This window comes from Zea mays, chromosome 3, assembly GCF_902167145.1.
Source record: "Zea mays cultivar B73 chromosome 3, Zm-B73-REFERENCE-NAM-5.0, whole genome shotgun sequence".
Classification (NCBI taxonomy): domain Eukaryota; kingdom Viridiplantae; phylum Streptophyta; class Magnoliopsida; order Poales; family Poaceae; genus Zea; species Zea mays.
The window spans coordinates 235,899,964-235,914,181 of record NC_050098.1 but is presented as its reverse complement, the minus strand read 5'-3'; the positions used below and the strand labels follow the sequence as shown (position 1 = coordinate 235,914,181).

General features: G+C 44.8%; 1 protein-coding gene across 20 annotated transcripts; it reads right to left on the bottom strand.

Moving 5' to 3' along the window:
* Positions 1 to 4,546: 4,546 nt before the first annotated feature.
* LOC103651667 (Plant mobile domain protein family) lies at positions 4,547 to 12,772 on the bottom strand. Of its 20 annotated transcripts, none has more exons than XR_004857432.1 (8): positions 8,737 to 12,701; positions 8,471 to 8,638; positions 8,261 to 8,368; positions 7,426 to 7,587; positions 7,043 to 7,222; positions 5,857 to 6,972; positions 5,508 to 5,713; positions 4,547 to 5,256 (listed from the first exon to the last, which is right to left on the bottom strand). XR_004857432.1 is itself a non-coding variant. In XM_008677372.3 (7 exons), the coding sequence occupies exons 1-7, from the start codon at positions 12,631 to 12,633 to the stop codon at positions 5,155 to 5,157; spliced, it is 5,601 nt and encodes a 1,866-aa protein (XP_008675594.1). In that variant the 5' UTR covers positions 12,634 to 12,721; the 3' UTR covers positions 4,547 to 5,154. The 20 variants fall into 20 exon arrangements, 5 of the variants coding, with proteins under 5 accessions (XP_008675594.1, XP_023157841.1, XP_023157842.1 ...); XR_002268284.2 differs by having other exon boundaries at positions 5,508 to 5,708; XR_002750340.2 differs by having other exon boundaries at positions 5,857 to 6,978; positions 8,737 to 12,688.
* Between the last annotated feature and the right edge of the window lie 1,446 nt (positions 12,773 to 14,218).

The following is a 14,218-nucleotide window of genomic DNA, read 5'->3' as shown; positions in this document are numbered from 1 at the left end:
ATCAACTCGAAAGAGTAAGAGACCAAGGATTGCAAAGTCCTTTGGTGATGATTACATTGTATATCTTGTGGATGACACACCAAGTACCATTGAAGAGGCATATTCCTCTCCTGATGCTGACTTTTGGAAGGAAGCAATAAGGAGTGAGATGGATTCTATTATGTCTAATGCAACTTGGGAGGTAGTTGAGCGTCCTTATGGGTGTAAGCCCATTAGAAGTAAATGGGTGTTCAAGAAAAAACTTAGGCCTGATGGTACTATTGAAAGGTACAAGGCGAGGCTTGTAATTAAAGGCTATTCACAGAAGGAAGGTGAGGATTTCTTTGATACTTATTCACCTGTGGCTCGATTGACCACAATTCGTGTGCTACTTTCTTTGGCTGCCTCTCATGGTCTACTCGTCCATCAAATGGATGTTAAGACAGCATTCCTAAATGGAGAGCTAGATGAGGAAATTTACATGGAGCAGCCAGCTGGGTTTGTAGCAAACGGTCAAGAAGGCATGGTGTGTAAATTATTGAAATCTTTATATGGCCTAAAACAAGCACCTAAGCAATGGCATGAAAAGTTCGATAGAACTTTGACATCTGCCGGTTTTGTTGTGAACGAAGCAGACAAGTGTGTATACTATCGGTATGGTGGGGGCGAGGGAGTAATTTTATGCCTATATGTTGATGACATTCTAATCTTGGGGACGAGTCTTGATGTGATTAAAGAGACAAAAGACTTTCTGTCTAATAATTTTGAAATGAAAGATTTGGGAGAAGCTGATGTTATTCTTAACATTAAGCTACTGAGAGAAGGCATTGGTGGGATCACACTTGTGCAATCCCACTATGTGGAAAAGGTTTTGAGTCGCTTTGGTTTTAGCGAATGTGAAACTGCTCCAACGCCTTATGATCCTAGTAAGCTATTAAAGAAAAATCGAAGGATAGCTAGGGATCAATTGAGATATTCCCAAATAATTGGTTCACTCATGTATTTAGCTAGCGCTACGAGGCCTGACATCTCATTTGCTGTGAGCAAACTTAGTCAATTTGTTTCAAATCCGGGAGATGATCACTGGCGTGCTCTTGAGAGAGTTTTGCGCTATCTAAAGGGTACTATGAGTTTAGGCATCCATTATACCGGGTACCCAACAGTGCTGGAGGGTTATTGTGATGCAAACTGGATATCTGATGCTGATGAGATATATGCCACAAGTGGATATGTGTTTTCACTTGGAGGTGGTGCTGTTTCATGGAAGTCTTGCAAGCAGACCATCTTAACGAGGTCGACTATGGAAGCAGAACTCACAGCATTAGATACCGCTTCAGTTGAGGCTGAGTGGCTTCGTGAACTCCTTATGGATTTACCGGTGGTTGAAAAACCTGTGCCGGCTATTTCCATGAACTGTGATAATCAGACTGTGATAATTAAGATAAACAGTTCTAAGGATAATATGAAGTCGACAAGGCACATAAAGAGGCGTTTGAAATCTGTCAGGAAATTGAGAAACTCCGGAGTAATAGCGTTGGATTATGTCCATACGTCTAAAAATCTGGCAGATCAATTTACTAAGGGGCTATCACGTAGTGTGATAGATAGTGCATCAAGTGAGATGGGCATGAGACCCACCTAAAGTTTATCATAGTGGTAACCTGTTCTATGTGATCGGAGATCCCGTGAATTAGAATGGTGAAACAAGCTAGTGGTAGACTGAGAGGAAAGACCCTTAATAAGGCTCATTTCAGATGCATATCTTTCCTTACTGTAAGGTAGGTTGGTGTTTACACCTTAATATGTTCCAAGTGGCTTTGTGAAGCAAAGATGTTGTCCTACAGAACATCTTTAGAGGAACATACCTATATGGGTTAACTGCTAGTCACAGTTTATGAGATCTGGGTGGTTTCTAGATACCCATGAAAGGCTATGGAGTTTGACTTATATGCTCCAACCAGAGGGGATGCGTTCAGCAATCTAGTACTGGTAAAGAGTTTAGATGAAACTCATTCCACGCAAAACTGCCAATTCAAGGCCTAGTCCATTGTGAAGTTGTGGTCAAGTGTAGTCTAAGTTCTAGGTGGATGTTCAACTTAACAGTCTCCATCGAAACACCAGTATATCAAACGTTTGAGATGATGAGAGCTTTTTGTGTGACTTAGCATTTGGTGGGGATTGTTGGATTAATGTGGGCTTGGCCCAAATTAATATTCAATAATAGTCAATGCTAATGGCCCACTTTAATGCTATGGTGTACTAATTATTTAGTACCATATTGGAAGTTCAAAGGACAAATCAATCAACTTAAATAGGTGGACCATTGGTGCATCTATTGAGAAGTTGAGAAAAGGATGAAGGACTGCCACGCGCGCGCGCGCGCCGCCGCCGCCGGCGGCCGGGCCGGGCCGTGGCCGTGGCCGTGGCCGTGGCTCGTGGCTCGTGGCTCGTGGCTCGTGGTAGATCGGACCTTGGTCCGAATATTCCTTTCAAACGGTTGCGCATTTTGCCTGGAGTGATGACCGTCATGATAACTGTCCGTTTCCTGTCTTATGGCTAGTAACGGACGTCAGTTACTGTCGTCAGTTTCCAGCTCTAATGCGCGACCGTTTCTGTCCGTTGTTCTTATCCCTTCTTCTGACCGCCTATAAGAATGGAGAGGGAGGGCTCTTCCAGTTACGCGAATTATCTCACGCGAATTGCAAACAACACATTCCCGTCCCATCTTCTGCGAGCACAGAGAGTGGGAGAGCAGGCCTCCGAAATCACCGACCGCAGAGATACACTTGCACGGGTGTGCGGGCGATCAGATTTTTGGGGAGCGTCTTCGCGACTGCTCGCGTGATCTGTTTGTCCAGCTGCTTCGTTCACAGCTTGCTGTTCGTCGCCTTCCCGAGTTGACGCGTGCTGCTGTTCTTCTTCCCGGCGACCGTTCGAGGGACTGCACAGCGTACATCTTCCTGCACCGACTTAGTACGGCTACATCGAACAAACACACGAGATGTCTCGTGTGAATGGAGCCACTGGTGCCTTGAGCATCGGTCCCTCCGCTGGGTACACTCTGTTCTTCGTATTTGTGCATGTTTCTTTGCTATTTACTGCTTATGCGAGTAGTTATACACACATACACATACATGTCATCACATATATCGCACTGATTTTCTGGATTAAATTAAAACTAAAAATGCCTAACTTTCTAACATAATGAACTGAATTGATCATACCCTCCCATGCGCTCCGAGGATTCTGATCCTTGTCCAACTTCTCTTGTCATCCGATCGAGATGAAGACGCCAAGAACCAGCGATGAAGACAACGACAGACGTTGGGCAGTCGCATAGACGCTCCCCAAAAACCTAATTGCCGATCCCCCGTGCAAGGTCTCGAACGGCACCGGCTTCGGAGGCACCTGCCCTCTCGCTTCTCTGTGCGCGCAGATTCACGAGATGGAAATATCCTCACTCGGCTGCTGGACTGTGAGACTGAAAGTGTTTCTCGCGTGTACCGAGTGACAGGGGTGCTCCTCTATTTATCCTCTCGCAGAGGGAAGCTGAAGGAGAAAGGTCGCCGAGTCACGCCAAGAGTCGGCCAGCTCTAGCCGAGTTATGCCATGAGTCGGCCAGCTCTCGCCGAGTCACGCCATGAGTCGGCAGCTGAAGGAGAAGGGTCACTCGGCTGGCTGACGAAGAGACAGGGTCACTCGGCAGATGAAGGGACAGGGTCACTCGGCTGACGTACGCGGTTAGTGAGTGCTAAAAATTAACACAACCACGGGACAGGCCTGCCTGCCTGCCTACCTCGCCTCGCCACGCCACGCCCGGCTGGCGGCGGCGCGCGCGCGTGGCACGCCCTTGTCCTTTTCTTGACTTCTCAAGTTAAGTGGAATAAAAATCCCACCATATAAGTCAAGGCAAAAGACCCTTGGACTTCCAATGTGGTACTATTGGTATTCTCCACCATTACACACCATAGAGTTTATTCAATAAATGTGCCAAGCCCATAAAAGATCCAACAGTCCATAGGGCTCAGGATGTAGAAAGTGACGAATTCCTACTATTGCAACGACTCAACCGATTATGTGTTTATGTTGGTTTGAATGGTTTTATCTAAACGAATTTTATAAAAGCTGACTGAAAAGCTGAGCGTTTGGCAATCCGTAGCAACTTTTGGTGACAAGAAGCTAAAAAAGCCGAAACAAACAGGGGCCTTCTTTGGTGCAAAAACCTTGTCTAGTAGTTACCAGAATTTTTAACTAAAAGGATTAAAAATGAGAGTTAGGAGCAAGGATGGATCCTAAACATCCGAATTATATGACAAATTAAATATTCTAAAATAAATATGCATAGAATTTGGTGCTAGTATTTAATTATCTTGTTAAGCACATTATGAAAAATAAGAATAAATTTGTGTATATTTTTTGTGTTTTTTTGTTCTCTAGAAAAAAGCGAAAAACATTTGATTCGAATCCATATCCAAATTTTATATTTATCATTTGAGAAAGTATAAGACAAATTTTAAGGTTTATTTTTTTATGAATCTTAACAAGTTTAATGCTAAAAACAAAAATATGGATTTGCATGACAACTTTTATATCATATTTATTCACAATGGAAGAAAGAAGACCACAAATTTTACATCTGAATAAAAAATCATGAACCATCCCTAATTTGGAGGCTAAAATGTATGGTTTTAGAGTTCAAGAAAGAAAATAGGACAAGGAGATTAGTTCAAAAAGGTAGAGTAGAATTTCTACATGAAAGGAAGACTGCAAGGAACGTTGGCTTTGGTGCGTCGAAATCAGCCAGCAGGCCAGAATTTTGCCGTTCTGCCAATCGAAACATTGGGCTTCTCCCGTTTGCCGTCAACACTCAACAGCCAGTTTTTTATATAAAAAAACACGGCCAGTAGTTCGATTTGTTGCCAGTTCCCCATTTTAAATTCAATCTTGTGTCCTCATTGCTCTTCTGCCATTGTATGGCCATGTGCATTGACGATCTTACCCCTTATATTCTTTCACAAGTCCTGGAGTCTGGACGGCAGCTCCTATAGAACAGGTGAATGCTGACAACTAATGGAATTCAACTTCACTTCTAGAAACAAAATGAGACTCGCTTCACACTAATATGCGGTCTAAGTAGTTGCGAGTTCATAAACATACTATGAAGTTCCTCATCTTCTACTGCATTTGTACATAATAAAAATGGCTGACCATCCAAGACCTAGACCCCTTTGGAATGCTGATATTTTTTTCCGATTTCCCTGTGAAATGAACTGATTCCTGCATTCCAAAGAAGGCCGTAGTGTTTAGAATAACAACAGTGAAATCTTTATATTTCAGGGGGGAGGGGCTTCCATCGACCAACTTTTAGACAACAAATCCATACAATGTTGTAAATTTAACTAGATCCGTAAGCAGCAAAAATCAGATTTCTATGTATTGAACATAAGTAATAAACTATCTGATCTACCTATGAAAATAGTAACATGTCAGTGCTTTCTTGTCAGAAATATGATTCAAAATCCTTCTACCTTATATGTGGTGCACAGAAGTTCCAAATTATCCGAGCTTATCGTCAATCTAAAAGATAGACAGCAGAACTACCATCGATTTGAGCTAGTGACACCTTGGGCAGTTTAGTCATGTCATCAGGATTCAGGCATAACCCAGACATGCCCTAGCACCGTCATGCATCCAATCATTCAGTATAATGGGAGGAGGTTCGGAATAACCTGTACTGAAATTTGCATCAGAAATTCACCAAAAATGCCGTCTTCCTACTGGATTGCTTTACACATAAACAAGACGCTTATATTATTTGAGTTAGGATAGAATGCAGGACCTTTCTTTGCTAGAGTTAAACTTTAAAATGGAACTCACCTAAGAGTAAAACAATCCGACTTCCAGGAGGTAGGTAGTCGATGATGGGACAGAGAACTTGCATGGATTTGTGTTTATTTCAAAAAATTTAAACCCATTACAGTTTCAGAAGTATGGTTTGTGCAAATGTACCATTTGTTGGTTCAAACTAGATCTGGACTTGACCTCAGAGAAGTGATCCAGGTTCATCACTTGTCTCTCCATGCTACTGACTTGTGCCTTCAGTACTCTGATCTCCATCTCCATCCTAGATCTCTCAGCAATTCGGGAATTTTGAACGTCTTCTAAAATCTGAAGTGCGTACTGTTCTTGCCTCCATCGAGGAGTCTCTTCTCGTGGACTTGTAACCACTAACTCCAGTGCACGGTCCCTTCCAGAATCCCTTGCACCGTCTCGCAAAGGCACTTTGATCTCCTTACAAGATGAAATCGGATCATGAGCTGCATGCTGAGAGTAATACCCAACACTGGTTGTGTGTACCCTGTTTGATGGTTCGGCACGAATTCTACCCAATGATTCCTTTATATCTTTTGGATCCGTAGACCTGGTGTTCTGTGTTCTCTTATCCTCTTCATTACTAGACTTGCCAAATTTGGAGTGAACTGTGTTTATAGAATCAGAAGTTAACCTTTCACAGCCTTTTGCTGATTCATCGGGCCGCCCAATATCATTCTCCCTCCGTTCATCCGTATTTGAAGGATCAATTATAAACTCTGCTGATGCCTGATCTTTTCCAGAAACTTTGTCATTCTCCCTAAAAATGGACATCTCGGTTTCATTCTCCAAACTTTCTTGTTTAACTTTTACCAGGTTGCCAGGCTCTTGTGGAAGAGCAAGAGCTCCTTCAGGCTCCTTTCTTGATGATTCATTTGATTCAGAACCTTCGACTTCTGTTATAGAGTGTACTTCAAAGGGTGCTTCCTTTTGCTGGTTCTCAGACGAAATTTTAGACCCAGCTATATTGACAGCTTCTGTTGTAAGAATAGTTTCATGAAACATTGTTATGGCCACATCAGGATTCACTCCACCACATTCAAGTGCATCATTGTCAGCTGAACCTCTGTTTGTGTTTTCATCTACCAATCCCTGATCATGCTTCTCCTGCACTGCTTCTTCCTGTGACTGAGATGCATCAGCTATTGGTCAAACGGAAAAAAAAATACATTGAAACGGAAATTGTTCTCACCTTCTCCGAACTTGAAGCACATTGGTTGAGTGTTCCTTGTCTTAACCCAGCCATGCTAATCTCCATAACAGTCGAATCAGATTTCAATTCACCAGTATCAATCATACTAGTTTCTTCCAAAACCCTCTTCTCATTCACATGCCCAACTCCATGACGCTTCTTATCCTCCCTTGCCTGCAACTGTAGAACAAGTTCATCACAATGAATCATAGTTAGGCCCCCTTTGGCAAGTTCTATGCCAGCTCCGTCTCCTCCTGGAAATGGCACTGCAGCAGGAGCTAGACCCCCAAAATGAACTAGGGGCCTACTGTAGCAGGAGTCAGAACTAGGAGGAGCTGTGCCAAACAGTGCTGCAAAGATCTAGATCCTGAAAATGTACTTGCCTCCTCTGTGTTGCAGGCCTCCTTGTTTAGCACTGGACCACTAACATCCACTGCAACTCCAGAGGCTTTCACTCTACCACCACCGAGCTCACATGCCTCTTCATAGGATACTCCACTTCCTTCTCTTACTTCACACTCCACTCTTTCCTCCATTATATGGTCCTGCAAAAGAATATCCCGAAAAGAATGTCATTCTAACTTTTGTCCTAAGTCAAGCCACATTAAAGTTTGACCAAGTTTATACAAAAAATATCAATATTTATGATATTAAATAAGGATGATTAGATTCATCATGAAATATGTTTTCTTAGTAGACATATTTAGTGTCATGGATATCAATAATCTTCTCTATAAACTTGGTCAAACTTAAGTAAGTTTGACTAAGGACAAAGCTAAAACGATACTCTTTGAAACAGAGGGAGCATAAAAATAGAAAAGATAGTGCAACAAACAAAAGAGTTATATTCTAGGTAGACTCATTTCTTTGTTATTCAAAAGTTCTTGGTTTTGTATTCCTTTGGTAGGCTTGACCCTCTTAACCTTGGTATGAGTTGGACTATTATGATATCGCCCATAAACAAGAAAGTTTTCGTCTTCTAACAAATTCATTTTGTTATTTTCAATTGCAGTTCCTAAATTGTATCTTTCCTCTCTTGCTAGTTGCTGCAAACAGTCGTATTTCAGGAATCAGATAATATTACCACAACAATAACAACAACAAAAAAGCCTTTAGTCCCAAGCAAGTTGGGGTAGGCTAGAGTTGAAACCCAACAGAAGCCTCAAGATAAGGTTACCAATCAAAAAAATAATTTTGCAGGCACACTCAGTCACTCACTTCTTTCTGGTCCAAACATTCTTGGTTCTGTGATCCTTTGGTAGATTTGACATCCTCCATACCAATTGAGTTAATTTGATATTCACCACAAACACTCATTGCTACTTTCTGCAAACAACCAAATATCATAATCAAGATAAGCTGTGGTCTCAACAAATTTATAGCAATTAGAGAAGGTGATCAAGGCATATATTCTGCAGCCATGCTCACCATGTCCACATCCAAAACTTCCTGGTTTTTAATTTCCCGTGCAGCATGAGTTTCATTAACCTTGGCTAGATCGGAACTTAGTCCACTATCCAGTGTGTGGCTGCCTTCCACTGTTGTTGCCTCCATGTTTTTGCATATGATTCTGCTGTCCTGTTCCAGAGCCACTGCCTGCAAAAAAACATGGTCCGATTAATTAGCAGTTAACAGATGTACAGAGATTTGTAAGCACGCCTCATGCATATTAAGATTTTGTAGTTAGATACTACCTCAATCTCCATAGCAGTTGCATCAGATGATGGTTCCCTCTGATTACTCAGTTCAGCATCCTGAGCACATGGCTCCTCCATCTTGCCTTCATGAAAAACTTCCATCTTATCTTCTTTTAACTGTACAGTAGCTGAACTACATGGCATCTTAGCATTGATTGATTCGTTTGAATCTTCTACCACATCCTTTTCATTGGTTGAGTCATTTGAATCTTCTACCACATCCTTATAGAACTCATTGTCTTGTGCTTTAATGGTTTCTCCATGAATTTCCACAGTACCTGTCCTCGTAAGACTCTCACTTTGTCCATCCAACTGCTCGACTAGAGTAATTTCACTATCGTTATTTATACTTGTCTCTATCAATGATTTTCTGTGTCCATCTTCTGTCTGTTCTAGTACAAAAGCACCACTAGCATTCTCCATGTCTTTCTCCATTAACGCCTGGCAACCCTCTCCTGCTTGTTTCAATTTATCTACCTCTTTGGACTGAACTACAACATTCTCTGATAGATCCTTGCTATCAGCACAGGGCTTTTCCTTGGAATCCTCTTGAATCGGTGGCTCATTTCTTAATTGTTCATACTTTACTTCTTGAACTTTTGTAGTTTTATCTTCAGTTTCTTCCTTCGCCAGCCACGTAGCTTTATCCTGTGTTAGTGGATCGATTTGCATGATGTCCTCGGATCTATCAATATCGCTCTCATGCACATTGTGTTTATCCAGTTCTGCATTGACATCATGAATTTCCTTCAGTCTACCATCAGTATCCTCTATTGGCCCATGAGTTCCTCCTAATCCTGTATTTTCTAATTCGGGAACATTATCAGACTTGGTATTTGCACACTCTTCCATCAAATCTCCACGAGTTTCCTCCAATCCTATACATTCTAATCCAGGAATATTTTCGGATTTGTCTGTTTCCTCTTTCACCAGATCCTTAGAATGTTCCAGTTTTGCAGGCTCGACTTGAGAGACTTCTGAAGGTTTCCTATCACTTGTGTTCACTACCAGCCCCCTAATGTTTTCATCTTCTGTGTACCCAACTTCAGGCACATCTCCAAGCTTCTGATCAGAATATCTCCCAGTTAGTCTCATAGTGCCAGCGACTTCTTTACACTCTATTTCATCAATTTTCTCAGGCACTTCAGAATTTAAGTGTAAATGCAATTTAGCATCTGCTCGGCCCATGTGATCAAGTTCAGAAAAGTCCCCATGCTCCTCGGCACCTCCCTTTGCAGAAGTACTAATTTGTTCCATTTCTGCTACTTCTCCTCGTGCAGCTTCCATGGGTATATCTTCCTCATCTTTAATTGCTAGATAAGGATGTTTATTGAGTTCTGCATTTTCTGGTTCAGGAACACCCAGAAGAGATGTACTCATACTATCGGAAGTTGCTACATCCTCCACTGCTGGATAAACTATCTTTTGATTAACATCATAGTCTGTTTCCCTAAGAACGATGTCTTGCACACATTCTACAATCTCTAGTTGAGGAGATTCATGGGAGGTTTCTTCTCTCTCTTTCTCACCCATTCGACTGTTTTCTCCAGAAATCTCTTGTACACAAGGAATCTCCCTCTGTTCCTCAACAAAATCACAAAAATATTCATAATCAATTTTGCCCGAATCTCCAGCAACTTTACTGTCTTCCATTATGCAAGATACCACGGGACATCCACCAGAATTATTTGTGGGCTGAACTGGATGGGCCTCCTCAGGTAAAGCCACCACATCATGAGAATTGTTTATAACACCTGCATTAACTTCATGTTGGCTCTGGGGCACAGCTTCAATTACTTCCTTGGCAGCCCTTCCAAATTCTTTTGGAACTGCATTTCTTTCATCTGCCTCCATTACAGTTGCTGAGTTGTTTCCCGATGGATTCATCCCTGTAACACAAATAGCTCCCTCTATGGCAACCTTTTCTTCTACCTCTCCTATGACCAGAGCACTAGCTTCTTCAGATCTATCAGATACACTAGTAGCTTCCTTCTGCTCCTCCATTACTGCAGTGGCTCCTTCTTCTGGCTTATCTGGAATATCAAGAGAAATAACCTCAGGAATTTTAACTATTTCCTCATCCAGCGTTGCAGGGACAACAGCTTCAGGTTCACTTTGGATGTCTGGAGGCTCATCAACCATAAAGTTTCCTCTCTCTCCTAGAGCCAGGATCATGTCATTATCCATCAATGCCCTTACAGGTGCAGTCGTTGTCTGCTTCCTTGGCATGAGTAGCACAATATCATCATTTGTAGTTCCAACATTAGGCAATAAGGCCTCCTCCGATTCCATATCACTAGTGGTGTCACTAATCTCATTCCTTGCAGTTGGAAGCCAATCCGACAACTTAGCATCATACAACTCTTCAAGTTTGCGCTTTTTATCAGTATAAGTAGGAGAGACCCGGGCCTTCTTCATCTTACGCTCCTTCTCAGCTTCAGCTTCCATGGCCGCTGGTGTCTTTTTCACCTTGCGCTTGGAAGTCTTCCACTCTACTGGAGCACTTGCTGTAGCAGCATCAATGCCAGAAGGCAGAAGTTGCTGCCTCCACCACTGTGCATACCGTGTTGTGATCCCAGGCTCAGAGTGAGGGATGAAGAAAGCCACATTCTTACCTTCCAGCTGGTAGGTCTGCCAAGCAATCGCCCAATCCTGGTTGGCACGGTGAACATCTGCAGGCACATCTTGGTCCAGTCCAAACTGTCTGGCAACACGGTGCGGGAGGTACTGCTCAATGCAATCCATCCCTACGAGCTCACAGGGGTGCAAAAATTGTGCGAGCGATGCCAGTTCATCATCCTCGGCTAGATCACTGCTGTGAACCCACCCAGTGTGCTCCATGGAGCTGACATAAGGCTGCCACACAAAGTTGCATCCTGTGCTGAGGGCCTCACGTATCTGCGCCGGGTTCAGCTTCCTGCTCAGATCATGCCACCGAGCGGCAAGCGGATCGCCATCAACGAGTGGGTTCACCTTTGCTGGCCTGAGGGCAGGGAAGCGCTCCCACATCCAGAGCTGAAGAATGTAGAGTGGCGAGTAGACGGATAAGGAGGAGATCATATCGGCGTTGCCGGTGGTGGCGGCGGCGCCCGTGGCGATGAGGAAGGCCTTGATCTCGCGGAGGTCCCGGTAGATCGAGGCAAGGACGGCGGGCGCGAGGGCAACGCGGTCCCCGCGCGCGAGGCGGACGGCGATGGGGAAGACGGCCTGGCGCATGGTGGACTCCGGATGACCCGGGAGGACGAAGCGCGTGAGCCAGAGCGCGAGGAAGGCGGCGTGCTCGAAGACTGTGTCCGCGTTATCGTCGGTGAGGAAGTGTTTTACCCAGGCGGAGTGGTGCGCCTTCTTGCAGGCGCTGCGGTTGAAGCCGAGGCGCACGCCATTGAGGGCGGCCTCGTCGGGGCGCCACTGGGGCGGGAGCGGGGCCGTGGCCGGGGCGCCGAGGGCGGGGAAGCCGGCGAGGAGGGCGACGTCCTGGAGGGTGACAGTGGCCTCCCCCCAGGGGAAGGCGAAGGTGGCGGTGGCAGGGGACCAGAAGGAGGCGAGATGGAGGATGGCGGAGGCGTCGCGCTTGAAGCGGAGGGTGGAGGCAAGGACGGCGTCGTGGATGCCGAGGCGGCGCCAGAGGCGGGCGTGGAGGGGCCGGAGCTTGGCGACCCAGTCGTCCCAGTGGCGGGGGATGCCGAGCCAGCCGCGGAATGAGAGGCGGTGCTCGGCGGAAGCGGCGGCCTGGGGCGGGGGCGGCGAGCGGAAGGGGGGAGGCGGGGGCGGTGGAGGCGCGCGGTGGAGCGGGGCGAGGAGGTGCGCCAGGCGGGGCGCTGGCACATCCTCCATGTCGAGTGGGACCTGGTGGACGAGGAGGAGGATGTCCTTGTCGCCGTCGTCGGAGGCCATGGCGGCGGCGGCGGCCTGGGCTGGGTTTCGGGAGTGTCGGATCACATAATCAGACGAGACCACCTGCTCGCTACGCTTTTCCTCTTTTCTCTCCGGTCAAAATAATAATAGTGTCATAATAACTAACAGCCACGTGTCTACAACAAAACTTACCTGTCTACCGGCCTTAATGGGGTTTATATGAGTTTCATGATCATTAGATAAGTTAATTGTGGTATGGTATTGATAAAGAGAGGTAATAATTGTTTTATAAAATAAAAGAAATTTTATAGATATATTTTATTTATATTATTTTCAACATATGAATGCTTCACTAAGTCAGGTGTGCCTAAAAGGCTTTTCTATTATGACAATTCTAGTAATATAAAAACAAGAATTAAATTGCACCCTAGGTTTCAACCCTATTTAGCACCCCATTACTAAGAATGTAGAGACATGAAAATAATTGCACAATTGTAAATGCTCAAACTAACATAGGGTTAGGAACATGGTGATGTTTTTCCAAGGTATTAGAGAGTAAACTCTCCCACGCTAGTCCTAGTTGGAGCACCATGCAAGAGTATAACTCACCCTTGATCCATGCCAGGATCAAGTGATCCCTATGGGCTAATTCTTTGGCACTCTAACACAATGAATCACCATAACTACTCACAACATGAGTTATGTCTCCCATAAACTCCATCAAGAGATCACCAAGCTCTCAATCACCATCAAGTAGTCTAGGTGATGTTGATCACCAAGAGTAACAAAGCATGAATTCAGTTGACCTAACCAAGCCTAATGAAACTAGTAGATGCACACATGCTACTCTCAAAGTGAAAGGGAAATAGGCTTACACCTTTTCCTAAATTGATTTTGGTGGTTGAATTGCCCAACACAAATAATTGGACTAACTAGTTTGCTCTAGATTATGGGTTCTACAGGTGCCAAAGGTACACAACAAACCAATAAAAAGACCGAGAAAGGATTCAAATATTGAAAGCTAAAGTCAGCCGAAGTGTGCCCTGGTCTGGCGCACCGGACTGTCCGGTGTGCCACCAGACAGTGTCCGGTGCACCAGGGACTCCAACTCTGAACTGCTCACCTTCAGGAATTCTGGAGGCCGCTCCGCTATAATTCACCGGACTGTCCGGTGTAGCACCGGACAGTGTCCGGTGGCGCATCGGACTGTCTGGTGTGCCAGCGGAGCAACGGCTACTTCGCGCCAACGGACGTCTGCAGAAGGCATTAAATGCGCTACAGTGCGCGCCAGAGTCAGAGCAGAGCCAGATGGCGCACCGGACACTGAACAGTGCCTGTCCGGTGGCCCAGAATACAAAAGCTCCAATGGTTTGGTGACGTGGCAGGCGCACCGGACAGTGTCCCGTGGCGCACCGGACTGTCCGGTGCGCCATGCGACAACAGCCTTCACCAAACGTCTAGTTTGGTGGTTGGGGCTATAAATACCCCCAACCACCCACCATTCATAGCATCCAAGTTTTCTGACTTCCCACACCTTACAAGAGCTATAGCATTCAATACAAGACACACCAAAGAGATCAAATCCTCTCCCAAGTCCATAGATCATTCCCAATCAAATAGTGAC